Raw genomic sequence first — 12,755 nt, forward strand, 5'->3', positions numbered from 1 at the left:
GGAGTGCAGTGGCCGGATCTCAGCTCACTGCAAGCTCTGCCTCCCAGGTTCACGCCATTCTCGTGCCTCAGCCTCCCGAGTAGCTGGGACTACAGGCGCCCGCCACCTCGCCCGGCTAGTTTTTTGTATTTTTTGGTAGAGACGGGGTTTCACAGTGTTAGCCAGGATGGTCTCGATCTCCTGACCTCGTGATCCGCCCGTCTCGGCCTCCCAAAGTGCTGGGAAAATAGTGGGTTTTCTTAAGGCTGGAACCATCCTTAAAGTTTTGGAAAATTGAATGATCACATTTGTTTCTATCTTTGGACTTTATTTAGACTGGGTTCCTCCAAAAGTAGACCTTGAGAGAAAGACGAGGGTGAAGGTGGGTGTATGTGAGAAGTGATCCCAGGAAGCAGGAGAGGAGTAGGGAAAGGGAGGCAGAGAAAGAGAAAAAGTCAGTATCAGGAAGAATTATGGAAGTTGTTGCTGTGATGAGGACTCAGTTCTGATGGGACAAGTGGTCCCTGATTAGTTGAAGGTTGTCCCTGGAGTTGATAATTTCTCCACATTTTTGGTCTATGCTTGTGTGTCTACAGGCCAAGAAGGCTCCTGTTGCATCAGAGAAATCTTGAGGAAAGAAAACAGAAAGATGCATACTTGAGATAAGGTGCTGTAACCTACGAAGAGTCTGAACTCACAAAGAACTATCTTCTACAGTTGTGGCTGAAATTAGATATGGACTGAAGAGTTGTGACAAAGGACATCAGTGTAGTTTGTCACAGTCCTGTTATCTAGATATTTTATAAACCAGATATTCTTTAAAAAGCTTTTAAACATTAAAACATAATTTCTTTAAAAATAATACCTTTTTTTTTTATGCTTGTTTTGATTAAGCCAAGGGGGCAGTAGGATGCTGCCTTCTCTGCCTAAAGATGATACCACTGACCTGCCATCAGTGAAGGTATGCATTTTAGTTTGTTTTCTATGATGTGATGATGCTTTGTGTTGACTCATTCAAACTCCTTAGCAAGGCATGTAAAGACTGCCAGTCTTGACCCAATATTCCTTCCCGTTCTTATTTCCTACCAGTTCAGCCAAAATGAGGTCCTTATTGCTCTTTCAACAACCTTGTTATAATAGTTGCACATATTAAATATGCTTCTTGTTCCTACTTCAAATATCACTTCGTCCATGAAGCTTTGTTTTTGACTCAGCCAAGCAGAGTTAATCACACACAAATGGAAAGAGTGAGATGTCCTGGGTACCAAATCCCACCTCCAACACTGGGCTGAGCTGTATGACTGATATCGTTTGGTTCTGTGTCCTCACCTAAATCTCATCTCAATTTGTAATCCCCACTTATCAAGGGAGGGACCTGTAATCCCTGCGTGTTGAGGGAGGGAGGTGACTCGATCATGGGGCAGCTTCCCCATACTGTTCTTGTGATAGTGAGTTCTCCTGAGATCTGATGGTTTTATAAGCATTTGGAAGTTCTTCCTTCGCTGTCCTCTCTCCTGCCGCCTTGTAAAGAAGGTGCTTGCTTCCCCTTCACCTTCCACCATGATTGTAAGTTTCCCTAGGCTTCCCCAGCCATGTGGAATTGTGAGTCAATTAAACCTCTTCCCTTTATAAATTACCCAGTCTCGGGTATTTCTTTATAGCAGTGTAAGAACAGACTAATTCAATGACCTCAATAATTTATTTAATTCATTTGAGCCTCAGTTTCCTTATTTAACAAATAGGTGTGTGAAAATGATACCTATATTAGAGGACTGTTGCAAGGCTTATATTGTTAAACTAACTGAAATCTGCTGGTGGTCAATAAATGTTTGCCCCTTTCCTCCCTTCCTTTCTTTGTCCTCCTTTAGTTCATAACACTATCATGGCTGTTGAGCACAGTGGTTGCTAACTTAGTTGAACATGCAAATTTGTTTGTTTACATCATATGTTTTAATAATTTTCATTTTATTGTGGTAAAACATTTAACATGAAATCTACCATCTTAAATTTTTAAGTGTACAATACAGTATTGTTAACTATAAGGACAATGTTGTACCGCGAATCTCCAGAATTTATTCACCTTGCATAATTGAGACACTATTCCCATTAATAAGCAACTCCCTGTTTCCCCCTCCCACAGCCCTGGGAAACCACCTTCTGATTCTATGAGTTTGACTATTTTTGACACCTTATTTTTTTATTTTTTATTTTTTATTTTATTTTATTTTATTTTATTTTTGAGACAGAGTCTTGCTGTGTCGCCCAGGCTGGAGTGCAGTGGCGCGATCTCAGCTCACTGCAAGCTCCGCCTCCCGGGTTCCCGCCATTCTCCCGCCTCAGCCTCCGAGTAGGCGTCCGCCACCGCGCCTGGCTAGTTTTTTTTTTTTTTTTTTTATTTTAGTAGAGACGGGGTTTCACCGTGTTAGCCAGGAGGGTCTCGATCTCCTGACCTCGTGATCCACCCGCCTCGGCCTCCCAAAGTGCTGGGATTACAGGCTTGAGCCACCGCGGCCCGGCTGATACGCTTTTGTATGAAGGGGATGGCTTAGTTCACTTAGGATAATGTCTTCAAGTTTTATCCATGTTGTCATATATGGCAGTGTTTTCTTCTTTTCTAAGGCTGAATAATATTTTACAAATGGGCATTTAGGATGTTTCCACATATTGGCTATTGTGAATAGTGCTGCAACGAACATTGGCCTGCTAATATCTCTTCGAGATCCTGATTTCAATTTTTTTTGGATACTCAGAAGTGAGACTGCTGGATATGTTCTGTTTTTAATTTTTTGAGAGTCTCCATACTGTTTTCATTAATGACTGCACCACTTTGCATTACCACCAACAGTGTAAGAAGGCTCCAATTTTGTCCTTGCTAATACATGTTGTGTTTTGTTTTCTGATAATAGCCATCCCAGAAGGTGTGAGATGATATCTCACTGTGGTTTTGATTTGCATTTCCCTGCTGACTAGTGACATTGAGCATTTTTCCATATTTCTGTTGGCCATTTGTATGTCTTCTTTGGAGAAATGTCTATTCAAATCTTTAGCCCATTTTTAATCTGGTTATCCTTTGTTTTTTGTTGTTGTTATTGAGGTGTTCCATATATTTTTTGAAAATTAACCCCTTATCTAACATATGGTTTGCAAATAATTTCTCCCATTCCTTAGGTTGGCTTTTCACTTTGTTGATCATTTCCTTTGCTGTGCAGAAGCTTTTTAGTTTGATTTGATCCTACTTTGTTTTTGTTGCCTGTGCTTTTGGTGTCATATCTATGAAATTATTGCTAAGATCAATGTCATGAAGCTTTCCTTCTAAGTGTTCTTCCATAAGTTTCACAGTTTCAAATCTTACATTTAAGTCTTTAATCCATTTTGAGTTGATTTTTATGTATAGTGTAATATAAGAGTTAAATTTCATTCTTTTGCATGTGGATATGCAGTTTTCTCAATACCAGTTGTTGAAGAGACTATGCTTCTCCCATTGTATATTCTTGGCACCTCTATCAAAGATCAGTTGACCTTATATGTGTAGATTGATTTCTGGGCTCTTTATTCTTTTCCACTGGTCTGTATGTCTGACTTTATGCTAGTACAGGTTGAGCATCCTAAACCCAAAAACCCAAAATCCAAAATGCTCCAAAATCCAAAAGTTTTTGAGTACCAACATGATGCTCAAAGGAAATGCTCATCAGAGCATTTCAGGTTTTGTATTTTTGTATTTGGAATGTTAACTGGTAAGTACAATGCAAATATTCCAAAATTAAAAAAAAAAAAATCCCAAGCATTCAGATAAGGAATACTTAACCTGTACCATATTGTTTTAATCACTATAGCTTTGTATTATATTTTGAAATCAGGAAGTATGATGCCTCTAGCTTTGTTTTTTCTCAACACTGATTTGTCTATTTAAGATCTTTTGTGGTTCTATATGAATTTTAGAGTTTTTTTTCTATTTCTGTAAAAAAAACCCAAGTCTTTGGGATTTTCATAGGGATTGCTAAATTAAATCCGTAGATCACTTCGGTTAGTTTGCACATTTTAATAATATTAAGTCTTCCAATCCATGAACATGGGATATTTTTCCATGTTGGTGTCTTACTTTAACTTACTGCATCAATGTTTTATAGTTTTCAGTGTATACATCTTTCACCTCCTCAGTTGAATTTATTCCTAAGTATTTTATTGTTTTTGGTACTACTATAAATGGGATTGTTTTCCTAATTTCCATTTCATATAGTTTGTTGTTGGTGTACAGAAATGCAACTAATTTTTATATGTTGATTTTGTACCCTACAACTTTACTGAATTCATTGATCAGCTCTAACAGGTTTTTCTTGTGTGGAGTTTTGTGGTTTTCTGTATGTATAAGATCACATCATCTGCAAACAAGGACAATTTTACTTTTTCTGCTTTGATTTGGATACCTCCTGTTTCTTTTTCTTGCCTAATTGTTCTGTCTAGGACTTCCGGTCTAGACAGAAGTAGGAAGAGTGGGCTTCCATGCCTTGTTTCTGATCTTACAGGAAAAACTTTCAGTTTTTCTATGGTTGAGCATAAGTTGTGGTATTTTCATATTGTCTTTTATTATGTTGAGGTAATCTTCTTCTATTCCTCATTTGTTAAGAGTTGTTTTTTGTTTTGTTTTGTTTTGTTTCTTCCTGAGATGGAGTCTTGCTCAGGCTGGAGTGCAGTGCCAGAATCTCAGCTCACTGCACCCTCCACCTCACGGGCTCAAGCAATTCTCCTGCTTCCTCCCGAGTAACTGGGATTATAGCCACACACCACCACACCCGGCTAATTTTTTATTTTTTTATTTTTTTATTTTTAGTAGAGACAGGGTTTCACCATGTTGGCTTGGCTGGTCTCAAACTCCTGATCTCAAGTCATCCCTCCTACCTCAGTCTCCCAAAGTGCTGGGATTACAGGCATGAGCCACCATGCCCAGCTGAGAGTTTACATTATAAACAAGCATTGAATTTTGTTGGATGCTTTTTCTGCATCTAGTGAGATGATCATGTGATTTTTATCCTTCTTCTGTTAATGTGTATTACATTAATTGATTTTTATAAGTTGAATCATTTTAGCATCCCAGGGGATAAATCCCGCTTGGCCATGGTGTATATATGATATGCTACATTTATGCTTATTCTTGAGCCTTACTTCAAAGTTAGTGAATCAGAATTCCAGAAGTATGGCACTGACATCTGTAGCTTTAACAAGTCCCCAGGTTTGTGGGAATTACAGTTGAGCTTGCCTTCCATAGATTTCCTTTGACTAAAATGTCAGCTCCATAAAGATAGGAATTTTTTACATGTTTTTATATATTTATATGTTCACTGCCATATTACCAGTTTCTATAAGAATGCCTTGCACCTAGTAGGTACTCAATAAATATTTGCTGAATAAATAAGTGAAGATACAGAAATGTATCCCTACCCTTAAGAAGAATAAAGTGAGTACAGGTGACAGACCTATAGACTGACAACGAATGTCTTATCATTGCTAGGTAATTCAAATGCCCAAGATATCAACAACCTGTGATTAAAAAGATCATATTTACTTTTAATGGCCAAATGATGATAGTTCAAATTATTGCTGGCCTAATTGTCAGAAATTAGCCTTATCGAAAGGCATTCCAGCTATTTCTGGAAGCCTCAGTGGAATTTCACATATGTCTACAAACCAGTCACCTGCAGAAACTGGAAGGCAATGGTTTTCAAAGTGTGATTCCAGGACTGGCCACATCAACATCACCAGGGAATTTGTTAGAACTATAAATTCTTAAGCCCCACCCCAGATCCACTGAATTAGAGACTCTGGGGATGGGACCCAGCAAGATGTGTTTGAACAAGCCCTCTAGAAGAACTGGATGCATATTGAGAACCCACGTCACAGGGCATTTACATTCTTTTACTTCTCTTACCCCAGCTTTCATTTGTTTGTACTACCAGAGAAGTTGCTTGGCGAAGCCTTACCTATTACCACTGTTCATCACAAAAATAATGATACATGGCAAGGATACTAACTTCAGATATCCCAACAAATCCCAATACTTAGTTGCTTGCTCAATGTTGTAATACACGAGGAGTGAGAATGCTTCTTCTCTAACTTAGCACCATTTTTATTTGAATAATCTGAGTCCCAGACTAACTCTGCTTGAGCTTAGAATCTTTCAAAGTTTCCCTTCTCACTTGCCCTCTCTCTTTTAATTGCAGGAGCTCAAACTCTGGATGGGGATCAGACACCATACTATGTTCTTCATTCTACTAAGCTCCTTTCTCAATAAAACCACAAAATATCCTCTCTTGTTCTAAGATTTGCAAACAAAAGTATGGTGCAGAACTAGGGTACACAGAAAGTATCATTAAGCAGAGGGAAAATATCTGACTTTCAAAGAATTTATTATTTTACCTTCAATATCATTTTTTCTAGCTCAAACATGCAAATATGATAAACAGTACATGTTGGGGTGAGGGCAGGGGATGATTTTCCCTCAGTAATGTTTCCTTTCATGTGCCCAGTTAATAATGTAACACGCTGGACTTTTCTCCATTCTTATACTCACTTGCTGCAGGAGAAGGGAGTGACCTACCTGACTGGTAAATTTGGGAAAAATTAACCAGATATGCTCAGCCCAGCTTCTCTCTTTTCTTTCTTGGAAGTGAGCTTCTTACAGGGACCTGGGTTTTCCTTTACTCTTCTGGGTGGATAAATTTGCTTAATTTTAGGGTTCTGTAATATGAAACCCATTTGTTCACAGATATAAGCTATATCTTCCAATCTAGCCTATATCAATAATTAAGCTTATGCTTTGGTTACCATACATTTATACTTTTCCCTGTTTCTCAGTTGGTAAGAATTCAGGCAGGGAAATGAGTACTTTGTACTGGGATCCTTAAAGTCCCCAGTACTGTAAACAAAACTGTTTTAGGTGGATACACAGAAAAGCACTATTAATATGCTTAACATTATTACTAGAATTTAAGTTCCATCAAGGCAGATTTCTTTGTGTGTCTATTTTGTTCTCATTGCTTTATATCTACACTACCTAGGAGAGGGCCCGGCACACACACTTGTTTAAAAAGAATAAACAATGGGAAAATAGATTTCTACTCTCAGGTCCTAATCAAAAACATTATTGGGCTTTGGCTTACAAACTAAGATTCATTCATTCAGACATCATTTATTTCGATGTCTACTATGTGGGAAGCGGAACACAAACTATATTGAATAAAATGGTGAACAAGATAAGTACAATTTTTGTCTTGTTAAGAAATGCTTAAAGTTTTAAAACATTAAATAAAATTTTATAAAAGCATTATTAAATGAAATTTTACACTTCCATATTTGATCACTATAAAACACATTTTAAAAGTTCCAAAAGATGAATATTACCAGTTCCTTTCCACGGCATCCCTTGAAAAACTCAGGATCAGAAACTGGATCAGTGAGATATGATTGAAGAAGATTCAGCCGAAGACCCGTGGGAGGTTCATTAGTCATTTTTACTCCATTCTGTAGAATTGTTACTGGGAACTAAGACAAAATAAATGGAGAGCATTATACAAGATAGCAAGTGGAGGCTCTAAAAGTGCATATACAAGTGGATTAAAAAACAGGCATAATGGAGGACTCCAGAAATATTTTAAAAACTTCTTAAGGTTAAGTACCTAAGGCTTGATTAAGATATGCAGACAGCTGGCCAGGCATGGTGGTGCATGCCTGAAATTCCAGCACTTTGGGAGGCTGAGGCGGGTGGATCACCTACGGTCAGGAGTTCTAGACCAGGCTGGCCGACATGATAAAACCCCGTTTCTACTTAAAAATACAAAAATTAGCCGAGCATGGTGGCATGCGTTATTAGTGGCATGAGCTACTACATGGTGGCATAATTCCAGCTACTAGGGAGGCTAAGGCAGGAGAATCGCTTGAACCTGGGAGGTGAAGGTTGCGGTGAGCCGAGATTGCGCCACTGCACTCCAGCCTGGGAGACAGAGTGAGACTCTGTCTCAAAACAAACAAAACAAACAAGATATACAGATAGCTAAGTAAACGTACTAAACTCTACAAGGAAATAAACATACTTTTGGAGATGGATAGCTTGTCAGCCAAAGCCTAAAGGATGAGTTACAGGTTTCAGAGGTAAAATCTTCACATATTTTTTCCAACATGGGCATCCAGGAGACTGCAAGGTGGCAGTTCTGTAGGCACACCCAAGTTCCTTCTTCTATTGCTGCTTTAATCATTTTTGCTGCAATTGGTCCTTGTCCCTGTCCCAGTGAAATAGCTTGAAACTTATTTCCAGACATAGATTTATCATTTGCAAATTTCAGCAGGCCTATGAGAGGCACAAAAAAATGGTCACACTACTTACTCTAAAATTATAAAAAAGTGCCTTATGTATAGCTGTTTTATCATGAAAAATTCTAGTTACATTTCTCTGTAAATATCGGATTTACTAACTGATTTATAATCATATAAGAAATGAGTATTGAACAAGATGTTTTATTTATAATTTCTTTAAAGTTTACAGTATATGCACTTACTGGCCATAGGATCTGCTCCTGGAGATAGAACAAAAATTAAGGGAATGGTGCAATTTGAATCCAAGTAACTCTTTGTCAAATCAAATGGTGGAGGTTCTACAAACTTTTTCCCTAGTTTGTCAGTTACATAGTTTGTTATAGCTGGGGTTATCTGTTGAAGAGAAAAGATATGATCTTTAGAGCAACTTTTATTTCACATAACAGATTTGATTATTACTGAAAAATAGCAAAGAATACAATTTGAGTCTAATGGTCAAAAAAAGCATGTAGCATCACAGACAAAGCACTAATTTCTCTAATAAATAAAAACTATATACATTTATAGGAGAAGACTAATTATCCAAAAGAAAAATGGGCAAAGGAGATGAACTGCTTAGAGAAAATGAAGTACAAATTGATCCTAAACATATGAGGGATGCTCAATGTCACTCATTATAGCAGAGATTGCATATTGTCCCACTTATTTGTCTCTGTTTGGTATTAGAACCCCAAGTTTTCCTGGCATTTCTTGCAGGTAATGTGGCCATGTGACTAAGTTTTGGCCAGAGAGAAAGAAGTAGAAATTATGTATGGATCTTCCAGATTATATTTTAAGGAAGCTATTTGCCTTCAACATTTTCTTCTCTTTTCAACAGTGTTCACAAGCCAGCTTCCATTTTGCTGATGAGGACCACACTGTAAGCATGAAAGAACCTGAGTTTCTGGGTGATCTCAGGAGCCGAGCTTCCCTGTCAGCCCTTAATCATTTGCCTCTGAGCTGTTAGGAGACAGAGAAATTAACTTCTATTTGATTTAAGCCACTGTACTTTAGGTCCCTTTGTTACAGCAGCTTCATTTATACTCGAATACTTATAATAATAAGAAGAAAAATACAAATTATAACTATACTTAGATACCATTTTTAACCTATTGAATTGTTATATAAATGAGTCAAAGATGGCCTGTGAGACCATGATATCCTGATATTTGGTCAAATAGCAGTCTACATGTTGCTGTGAAGGTATTTTTGGATGAGATTAATATTCAAATTAGTAGATTTGGAGCAAAGCAGATTGCCCTCCATAATGTGGTGGGCCTCATACAATCAGTTGAAAGCCTTAAGAAAGATAAAAGCCTGATTTCTCCTGAGAAAGAGGACCTTTTGCCAGCAAACTGCCTTTGGACTCGAGTTACAACATCAACTCCTCGAGTTTCCAGACTGCCAGCTTACTGTGCAAATTCACCAGCTTCCACAATCACACCAGCCAATTCCTTTCAGAAAATCAATCAATCAATCAATCAGTCAATCAATTCCCCTCCCCTTTTGTTTTATTTCTCTGGAGAACAGAGGGAAAGAAGTAGAAGACCTGAATAATATAGGTGTTAATTACATTTAGCTTAACTCAATTCAATTCAACTTAATTCACAGACATTTGTTGAGCTTCTACCATCTGTCAGACATTGCTCTAAATCCTGGTGATATAGAGCAAAATAATATATGAGTCTTGACCTCAAGAAGCTCATAGTCTAGTGGAAGGTCCTAAAAAATAAGCAGACAATTACTGTACATTCTAATGGGGTAAGTGCTATGGTATACAAGCACAGGCTTCCAAACATGGTAGATGAAGCAAAAACCCTACATGTGGTATTGAAACAATATCTCTACTGCCCATCAGGGAGCCATTCTGTAAAGTGAAAATAGGCAGCTGTTCCTAGATACAAAGCTATTAAGTCTTCACCATGAACAAGGGAGGCTACTGGTGATAATGAATAAAGCATTGTTTAGGGGTTCCAGGGACTTAAAGGGACTCTCTAGTGAGAGGAGAACAAACATACACAGATACATATGCACACACAACTAACTATCTGGGAAGAATGAGGTGAGTATTAATGTACAAAGGTCTTTGGGAGTCAGGGTAAGGGGTAAAACATTTATGTAGGCCTCTGTTTAAATCTACTCAGAGACAGAGCATTAGATAATGTTCCTTGTGAGACTTTACTAAAACTGTAAAATGTTTTTTTTGTTTTTTGTTTTTTTTAAAAAAGAAGGAAGAAACGAAGGGACTATTGCAATCACTTTCAACACCTTCATATTTTTCATGGTGTAGGTGAAATGATTTACTGGTAAAGATTCTTTCCTCAAACAAACCTTCGTTAGACAGGCTTCTCTGAGCCCTTTTTTCTATGAGGCCTGTCTTCAAGAGCCCAGTTGTAGCAAGAATTCTGCTAGCCAGTTTAGTGAGAGTCCCCCACCCTCTCCATCTGATCATCCTCCGTATCTGATCAAATTCCTCATACCGTGCCATCACGTAGGTAGTGTCTCATCACTCTGGCCTGCTTTTAGCACGAATTCTGTTAGGTCAGTGTAGCAAGAATTCCCCTACCCTTGATGTCTCTTCTTAGTAATTTCCCCCAACCCTGCTCCTTGACTATAAATCCCCAACTGTCTCTGCTGTATTTGGAACTAAGCCTGAGCTCTCTTTCCTACTGTGATAATCTTGAACAAAGTCTTCCTTACTGCTTTAACATTTGTCATGAACAATTTTTTTTAACATTACTCAAAGTTTATACTAGATGTATGAACATGGTTTTTTGTTTTTTATTACAAAATCATCCTTTTGTAATACTATGATCACCTTTCTTAAATTTGTGAAAATTGGTATCAACCTACTTATCTTACCTTTAGAAAGATTTCTGTGCATGTTTGAACTAATAAAATTGTGACATGTACAAAATTTTCTGCCATCTTCTACTTTTAGCTATGATGTGGTTATAGGGATTGGATTTACCCTACCACCACAAACAACTTAAAAAACAGGCACAATTAATGAAACAACCATTTTGCATGGGGGCAATAGGTGGTGTACGACTGTGATCACTGAGAAAAAGAAAACAAAGTGAACGCTATCCTCTCAACTTTCTTCTTGGAGATATGCTAGACTGTGGAACAGGGAGAGTGACTAAGGCAGAGCAATGCAGTGATGCTGAGTTGGGAAAACAAGAAAAAGACTACAAAGGGGCCAAGGCTGCTGAAATTGCAGAGTTCTAATTAGGATAGAACTGTCGCCGGGCGCGGTGGCTCAAGCCTGTAATCCCAGCACTTTGGGAGGCCGAGACGGGCGGATCATGAGGATAGGCGATCAAGACCATCCTGGCTAACATGGTGAAACCCCGTCTGTACTAAAAAAAAAATACAAAACACTAGCCGGGCGAGGTGGCGGGCGCCTGTAGTCCCAGTCACTCGGGAGGTTGAGGCAGGAGAATGGCGTAAAACCCAGGAGGCGGAGCTTGCAGTGAGCTGAGGTCCCACTGCACTCCAGCCTGGGCGACAGAGCGAGACTCTGTCTCAAAAAAAAAAAAAAAAAGAACTGTTCAGGAAGAGTTCAGAAATCTACTCACAGTACCTCTGAATCCTTGCTGAACACTATGGTGTGTATGCGTGAGACCAAGCAAAGAGTCTGAGGAGCTGTAACCAGGAGATCTGGGGAGCTACCACTCTTCATGAAGGTTGTGACTCATTCAGGTTCCCAAAAGCCATAGAGAGTCCTTAGTGATCGCCTGAAGCATTCAGTAAAGGCCCCAGACAGGTGGCACTTTGATAGAGCTAAATTAATGCATTGAATAAAGGTTATTCTAGACCAGTCCTAACAAATCTTAAACAATATTTGAAAGGAACAATTCAAACTTCAGTAATTTAACTACATAACCACAGAGATTGACAAACTTTCTATAGAAGGCCAGATAGGAAATATTTTAGGTTTTGTGGGACATATACAGGTTCTGTTGCATGATTTTTTAATTATTTTTTATGAGACAGAGTCTCTCTCTGTCACCCAGGCTGGAGTGCAATGGTTTGATCTCGTATCACTGCAACCTCTACCTCCCAGGTTCAAGAGATTCTCTTGCCTCAGCCTCCCCAGCTCAAACTGCTGACCTTGCGATCTACCCGCCTCAGCCTCCCAAAGTGCTGGGATTACAGGCATGAGCCACCATGCCTGGACGCATGTTCTTTTTAAGGCAACATTTTTTTTTTTTTTTTTTTTTTTTTTTTTTTTTTTTTTTGAGACGGAGTCTTGCTCTGTCGCCCAGGCTATAGTGCAGTGGTGTGATCTCTGCTCACTGCAACCTCCGCCTTCCCAGTTCAAGTGATTCTCCTTCCTCAGCCTCCTGAGTAGTGGGACTACCGGCATGCACCACTATGCCTGGCTAATTTTGTATTTGGTAGTGACAGGGTTTCACCATCTTGGCCAG

At 38.7% G+C, this 12,755-nt stretch overlaps 1 protein-coding gene across 1 annotated transcript in view; it reads right to left on the reverse strand.

Annotated features, from left to right (window-relative positions):
• DNAH12 (dynein axonemal heavy chain 12) overlaps window positions 1–12,755 on the reverse strand; it is a 245,562-nt gene that overhangs the window by 23,845 nt on the left and 208,962 nt on the right. The window contains 3 exon segments of the mRNA XM_017894137.1: window positions 7,375–7,515; window positions 8,064–8,317; window positions 8,526–8,676. Coding sequence (XP_017749626.1) covers window positions 7,375–7,515; window positions 8,064–8,317; window positions 8,526–8,676 — 546 coding nt within the window.

This window comes from Rhinopithecus bieti, unplaced genomic scaffold, assembly GCF_001698545.2.
Source record: "Rhinopithecus bieti isolate Rb0 unplaced genomic scaffold, ASM169854v2 scaffold_21649, whole genome shotgun sequence".
Taxonomy (NCBI): domain Eukaryota; kingdom Metazoa; phylum Chordata; class Mammalia; order Primates; family Cercopithecidae; genus Rhinopithecus; species Rhinopithecus bieti.